General features: G+C 33.6%; 1 protein-coding gene across 1 annotated transcript; it reads right to left on the bottom strand.

Moving 5' to 3' along the window:
* Window positions 1-78: 78 nt before the first annotated feature.
* Window positions 79-8,171, bottom strand: LOC110444934 (the record flags this gene model as incomplete). Its single annotated transcript, XM_021489283.1, has 5 exons — window positions 79-3,494; window positions 3,806-3,864; window positions 6,591-6,834; window positions 7,254-7,317; window positions 7,968-8,171. Coding segments are annotated over 4 exons (552 nt in total), but the record flags the coding sequence as incomplete, so codon positions are not given.
* Between the last annotated feature and the right edge of the window lie 305 nt (window positions 8,172-8,476).

Below are 8,476 nucleotides of genomic sequence, written 5' to 3'. Positions count from 1 at the left end.
CAGGGATAAATCGGCACCAAGTTACTATTACCAGACTATTAACAGAAAATAAATATAATAAAACACCATAAAGTGGATTTTATATTTTTATTAAAAATATTAACAACTCATTCAGGACATACTTCACGTCCGATACATAAATATGATAACAACAATGACGATCATGTACTCGCCTAACCTAGCGCCCGAACAGACCGATCCAATATACGTTCACGTGTATATATGCACGCACATATGAACATCCGAATCACAATGAAACTGACCTCACAGAGAACTCAGCGTTATAATTACGCTGATATATCATTCTCACCACTCTTTCCAACTAACAACTACCCATCAACAGACAATCTCTCACTTGCAACTGCAGCTATAAACATCTAGATCACTCGGTGCTGACGTCAATATAAGAGAATTCAACTTCACAAAGGAGCTATGACAGATATATATATATATAGATATATAAATATTTAATGGGTTTTTGCTCTTGAATGAATAAGAACTTATTTTACTTTATATGTAAATGAGGGACCAGATACTATATCAAAACCATTGACAAGAGATATACTTTGTAAATTACGATGTGAAACATATGCACGTTGCTTAGGACAATGTTTACATTATTTGTTCAAAACATTCACTTCTATACATATAATGTTTAACATGGCGAACAAGTTCTTCCATGTATACATTGTGCACTGGTCAACATTTTATAAAATCCATGTACAATAGTTACAAGGGGAAATAGTTCTACGTTTTTGTTACTCCATTTACAATCAAAAAGCACAAGACAGCCATTGTACACTTAAACCTGATAAAAACGGAAGGCGATTGATAAATTATATATCTCATACATTTATATCTCATACATTTGCAATCATATCCTATGTAATGAAATGATTATCATTTACCAATCTAACGCTAACCATTCATTTGACATAATTCTATACGAAGACAAATACAATAAAACAATTATATGAATTCATCATTTGGCACTTACGGTATGCAAGAAAAAAACTTTCTTATACAAACTATCATGAAACTGTTGTTTGCCTGAAATGTTGATGAATCTATCCTACAGCAATTCTTAAATAAATTTACGGTTCATCCCTGTTGCAATAAAGCGAAGATAAGGATTTACCTTCATCTCACTCTATCATTGTTTGTCAATAGACCAACAATAAAAATGATTCATTCCACCTATTGCTTTCAAATCATCTTCTTTCTCTCTCACTAAATGCACATGGTATAAGATTACAAGTCTCATAACATCTAAATATTTCATAGAAAAATTGTTATACATCACAATTGTATTTGAATAACAATGGGATATGACAATAGAAACAATTCACCGTGATATATCAACGATGTAAATGTGCATATAAGATCACGTGACAATCTACTTTTAATTCACGTCACTTAACTCCGTATTAATGAAAAAGAAACCATTCATTGAAAAAAAGAGAGAATCAATTAACGTGTCGTCTTTTGGTCTCGTGAATTTTTATTAATTACTGACTCTATGATGAAGAAAAATAGTTCTACTGATGGAGACAGGAGAAATGAAGAACGCGATCAAATGTTTCTATTAAATATTTATAAACCGTTTATTATCTATTACAAAGAATGTATTCTACGTAAATAGTCTACATTTGCTGATAGTTACTTTAACGAGTTGATGTTAATTTGATGTTTCACTGTTACAAGAGAAGATAAATAACAATTTAAGATACATGTATCGTTACGGTGAGATCCATCAGGTTTGTTAAGTCTATATATATATATATATACAATATCTAAAATATACAGGAAATCGCTAAATAAACTTCGAAAGATGATATTTGTACATAATGTACATGTAATGAAATGGAATGTTACCCGCTTTATGGACGATCTAAATGTTTCAGACTACCATTTTATACATTGACTAGAGAAGATAGGTTTAACATAAGAAGGTCATGCATTTATATGGTAGAAAAAGTCTATTCTTTTTGACTCGAGCGCGGTTAGAATAATACTGAAATTATCATCATTTGAAATCCAAGCTCATCTAGGTGTGTTGAGGACTTACACAGTGCCATTTAATGCCATCAAGTAATGCATACGTTGAGAATAGTACATATGATAGCACTATAAGACGAAATATTTGCTGATAATATATATTAATGTAAATATAATGTCTTTAAATACATTTTTATTCGGTATTACTTACATTAACTTTATTTTTGATCTGTTTTGTCATTTCAAACTCAATAACAAAAGTTGCAAATATATCTTGTATTTCTATTTGTGATGAAAGTCAGGACATATTTGAGAACACAATAACTCGTGAACGGCAGAAATTGTAACGCAATGAACACCAGACTCATGGAAGACAGTATTATTATGCAAATCAATCCTCTATACACCCACATACTGTACCTCAGGCTGCCGAATAGCAACACATTTATACTTTCTTCGTATACATTGTTTCTGTAAAGGTGGACTTTTTCGCGGTTTGGAAATGCTGGCTTTTTGCGCCTGGAGGGAACTAATCTACAAATATTTACTTAAAGATATTATTAATTTTAGATATATTGAATACACAGTTTTTGTTAAACATTGCAAACGCGAAAAAATTCAACACCGAGTTCAGCTTAGAGAATCACAGCACAAGAACTTCCACACTCGAGAATTTTCAAATATACGATTTCATAATACTTTCAAATAAATGCGGCATATGGAAGCATAATAATAATTATTATTCTTCTTTGGTGAGTATGGACTAAAATGATAGTTGATTTATTTTAAGTAGAATTCTTTCATTTACTGTTTGTAGTATTTTCCAAGAATGTAGTAATTATTTAGAACAATGTGGAGAAAACATAATTCTGTCACCAATTAATTCATATGTTACAACATCGTCTTCTTTATCTGTAAACATATGATAATGGAACACCGGATGTAGGTCATAATTTGGTATTGAAATACACATGCAGCGACAAACTGAACAGCATCATTACTGACTACGATGTAAATTTTGTTATTGAAGACTCGCAATCGTTTGGAATATTGTACAAAGGAAACATTGCCTTAATGAGCTTCCGTGGTGATATATGATCGTAGAAGGTGGTTCGAGGGTTACATAACTGACCACTCCAGACAGGCTTTGGTTCATTTGCAGTCAGAACTGACCACTCCTGATATATGTTTATTCTGTATAGCACAATATTTACCGGTCTTAACATTCTTTGGGTAGGTAGAGAACACAACTGCCCATGCATGGTATACCTAGTTTCAACGACTTATAGAAATGGCAAACTCCATCACACCTTGGTTCGGTGAAAGACAGACAGAAACGCTCCTGACATCCATTGTTCCGGTGGCAGACATACGTGAAGAGTCTTGACATACACGGGTTCGGTGATGGATCAATCTTGACATGTATTTCATGCATCATAGTCCAAAATCATGTAACCAGGGTTGGTGAAAATATCACAGATAGCTAGGAAACTAACCTGCAAAACAACAAGCCCTGAGCTTTTATAATCATAACACATCAAGAACATAACATTGACTGGTCTATCGTTTTATCTATACATAATGACATATACATTTGAAATATATATGAAGAGCCCCGTGAAGGGTGAAGGCTGTCAGTTGCTATTCGGTCAATATGTATTTTTCTATATATTACAGTTTTTAAAGATATTAGTTATTTATGCTGTGTTCCTCGAATTTATCATAGTCAAATGAGGACAATTCCTAAGTTAAACACATAAGGTAGATAACTCGCATTAATTATTAGTCATTTTCGGAACTTCCTTACCTGAAAACAATAGCTCTCTTCATCCGAATGAATGATATTGCCACACTGTCTTCATACCCCTGTCAAAGAAAATTATAACATAAATCAGCAAACTATGAATAACATATCAAAGCATTGATTTAAAGACATATTAAGAGTGGAATTTCATTTACAATGTTGCTCATCAACAACCACATTTCTAATTATAAAGAAAACACTAGATGTTTATAAAGTGGTGTTGATAATTTCAAACGTAAAAGTTGGCAAAAAGCATTCTCCACATCAAGATTACTAACAGCTATGTACTGCCATAAAAAGTTTGGTGAGACAAGCAGTGCGCATGTCAATAAGTGGTTTGTTAATTTAAAAAGGTAATGCTCACTTGGTATATGAATTTTTAAGTCGAACCCCGTAATAACGAACTCGAGACTAACTTCAAAAACCTCTTCAATTTAAAACAATATTTTTGAATTCATTTGCGTCTGCGCAAAGCATAGAAATGGTATGACAATGATGCATTTTGAATGCAACATTTTACATATTCTGTCCATATGTTATTTCAAAACATTTCTATTCATAACGAATTCGAACCAGCAAAGTTGATTTTAGCCTCACCTAGCGACAAAGTGTTTTAGACATTGTTCGTAAGACAATCTTTTTGATGGTGTTAAAACCTCAAACACGTTCTTTCGAATCCCAATATGCCTAACACAGCAGTATCTAGTATTGCCAAGTATCGCCTCTTTATTATCAAACTAATTACAATGCATGGCCTATAATTATGTTAGCACTTGTTTCAAAACAAATCTTTGGAATTAAAAAAGTGCAATTACATTAACATACTGGAACAACTATTGCGTGAAATAGGTAAAAGAAAACTTCAAGGTAAGAGTTGAGATATCATTAAAATAGACCGTTTGTTTCTATAAGATATACTTATTCAAAATCCCGCTTTTTTGCAATGAAACAGAACAAGATTGTTCAAAATAAAGATTGACCGCAGGATGCTTACTATTCTACACGTGTTGTACTTAAAAGCAATTAAAATACTATCTTTATTTTTCGACTTATTGTAAGGAATATAAACACTTCTTGCAACAATTAGAATGAATGATTTGAAAAAGATTTTTTTACAGTGGGAGATTTCATTCTTATGAATACCCTTCAGAAAATATTTCTCAAAAAGCAAATAAAACGTTTCAAAGACGACCTTAATGAACATATGGCAGTTATTGGTACTGTCATATTGTGTCATACTGTTATTTGAACCCTGCATAATCCAAAATCTATATGAAGTGCCCGTTTGATATTAATTTTATTTTACATATACGATATAACATGTAAAATAAATTGCTTTACAGCTAAAGTTCAACAGACGAGTTGTCGGACGCTACACATCTAGCATGGACGTCAGTCATTCCATGAAACACAGCCTTAATGTTCAGAAACCATGCGGTTCGTTCCTTCCCTAACATCATGCTAAGTGATTCATTTAAGCTATTGGAGATGATTCAAAATAGAGACGAAGCGTGTACTGTAATTAAAAACAGCAACAGCTAACTCTAATGTCGTACAATCACAAGACTGTGGCTATGTGTAAAGGTTATTCAGGTTGATCATCTGTATACAACTGTGAAGTGTATTCAACTTAGTTTGCTTCGATATTGAGCGAGTCTTTTCAAAATACAAAATCACGAAGGAATTACCACGCGTAGCGACAACATATCTTTAATATCTAATAAATTATGATATACTTAAAATCGAAACAAATATTTGCATACCCTATATGAAGTGTAGACTTCTGAATATATAATCTATCTTTGATTTTTACTAATCAGCTCACAAGTGCATTGCGTGTTCATACTATCAGATATAGGTTTATATCGCGGAGTTAGTGAAATGATACATGTGCGATTTTAATGATGGGGGCAGGATTATACAGACTTATGAATGATTTATGATTAGTTATTTGATGGGTGCATCGAACATGCATGAAGTAAGGTATACATGTTAGTGGCATGAGGTTTGAATACAAGTAGTGTATTTTAATTTGATTTATTTCATCTATGCATGCAATTATTTACATTCTTTTCGCTGAAATAAGAACATATATTAGTATTAGTTACCACAGTATTTTAAACAATATCATAGCTTACCTAAGCTAACCTTCTAACAAGAAGCACATTGAGTTATCGTTACTTTGAATTTGAAAAAATAGCTCAGTTATTTCTCTAAAAGATGCATCCAAAATTAAATCTACGATTGTTCACCATCATTGACTCATTTATATATGACACATGTCCTATAAGAAATCGATAGCACATTCAGTATATTTGTCAGATTCTAAGATAGTTATAAATACACATATTAAAAGGTTTTAATATATTTCTTTGTTCTTCATAGAAGTATGACATAAATAGAAAACAAAAATCATCAAAAGACTTAGTTCTTTTCTATAACACAGATATTATAATACATAAATATTCACAGTTGTATATAAATCATCAAAAAGTGTAAAAATAGAAAAAAGACAACAATAAGAATTTGAAATAGGAACATGATAAAAACATACGGAATAATATAAACCTTGACAAGGAACAAAACACATCACAGAAAGCAGAACAATGGAGTGAGCGGAACCAAGGAAAACTTCTTGAAAGTGAAAGATCGATGGGAGCAAAAAACTCAATATTCAGTCATGCGGAAAAATAAAGAGATTTCCCGTTTAAATTTGTAAGGATAGTCGATAGAAGTAGGAAGGAAGGAAGGAAGGATAGAGACAGAGAGTAGCTTAAAACGCAATAACCTGTTTTCGCTATTTTTCTTAGGAAGGAGCCGATGTGAAAGGCGTGCACAGTATTTGTTCTTCTTTGAACGGGGGTACAGGATGTGACGTGCTACAGACATGATGTGCGACAAACCACTGAAACAATGGACTACTTTACCAGGAGCATGCTCAGACGACTGAAGGTGCATGTCACGTGGTTTGTGCGGCAGAAGAGGCGAAGAGTGAGTCGAGGAGATGTCCATAGATTCAGAGGTAGTTAGTCCTACAGAGCAAAAGTGAAGTCAATGAAGACTCTGGCCGAGAAGCACAGTTTGGAGTCTGACGTTTGTTGTGTAATTATGCCTCCAGTCCGGTTGTAGAGAGTAGAGATAGCACACATACACATAGCGTCCAATTCACTACTAAATATGTATCAGTGGTTTGTATACCAAAAAATAATGCAACCTTGAAAATATCATGTATATCATCCGCTAGTTACACAACAAGAACCATTCCCTAGTAGTTACAGTACAAACAAATACAATAAACTAGTTACTTTGTTGTAGCATAGAAATTAGTCAACATATTCGAATACAGAAATAAAAGTGATTTGAACAGTAGTTCATTGCTTAGAACCACACAACTGAAATCCATAGTGAACACAACACAATCACAACATCAATACAGAGGCTGTTTACTTACTGTCGACATCTGTCAAAGCTCCTAACGACCTTCTTCTACCCCCTAGTCCATCTCCTTTATTACCCTGAACGTAAAATATTCACTTTTATTACGAATGAAACATCTATGTCGATATTCTGAATGTCGATGGAAAATACTACTCAACATTAACATTGTCACGTTTATCACGTGATGCAGCCATTAAAAGACAAAATAATATACCGAGCTAACAAACGCAGATGACATGGGAACAATCGATGTTAACACGCCAGTGCTGCCTCAGGTCCCAAACAAACACTTTCTAAGTGAGCAAAGATATGGATGGGACTGTTAAATATAACTTGTTTCGTGATGCAGCCATTTACATAGAGTTTTGGCAGTTTTTGAAACTATCAACAGCAAAACGCACGTTACCATAAAAATGGCCGTAGAAATAAACAGCACAATCATTTCATAGTTATCTCCCTTTCCATGATAGAGAAAACTCCATAATGTCAAATCAAATAGAACTAACTGTTCTGTATGTATGAAAATAAGCTAGACATATGCATATCCGGAAATAAACATTGCCATTTAGGAAGGAAAAAATTAAATTGTTTCCTTTTTTTTAATTCGGTCTTAAATTAACATAGATTTGAAGGTTTTGAAGGATGCTATAATATCTCATAATAACATAATATGCAGTCAGTATTATCATTTATTTTCACATGCCTTAAAAAAATGCCTTGTACTTACCCGATACTGTTTGCTCGGGGAATCTCTGCTGCCTCTCGACTGATTCGGTGATCCTGTTCGGATGGTGTTTTGTACAGACCTTATGGTAGGTGGCAGCACCGTTGGCTTTGGAAGTTCCACACCAGTAGTGTTGTCATGTTCACGTAACGGATACCAGTGTGGCAAATTGTCAAGGAAACCAGGCACTGAAAAGGACAAGAAATGCTGGAATCTTAGGTTAACTAAAGTGATCTTGCTTTATATATATTTCGGTCATATATGCACGCTTTTACCACAGTCCAGTTCTATATTCACAAAGCTTTAAGGGCGATTTCTGAAATATTAATACACAAGCTACCCGAACACGCATTTGCGTAGATTTTCTTAACTGCTTATTCTAAATGATGTTATTTGAGGCACGGTAGTCTTGTGGTAGGACGCTGGGCTCGAAACCGAAAGGTTGCAGGTTCGAGTAACGTCACGGCACTGTGTTGTATCGTTGATTAAGATACTTAACTCCGCTTGTTCCA

This window comes from Mizuhopecten yessoensis, unplaced genomic scaffold, assembly GCF_002113885.1.
Source record: "Mizuhopecten yessoensis strain PY_sf001 unplaced genomic scaffold, ASM211388v2 hete_36190262, whole genome shotgun sequence".
In the NCBI taxonomy this organism is placed as follows: domain Eukaryota; kingdom Metazoa; phylum Mollusca; class Bivalvia; order Pectinida; family Pectinidae; genus Mizuhopecten; species Mizuhopecten yessoensis.
The sequence above is the reverse complement of the archived record's forward strand: the minus strand, read 5'-3'. Positions and strand labels throughout refer to the sequence as shown.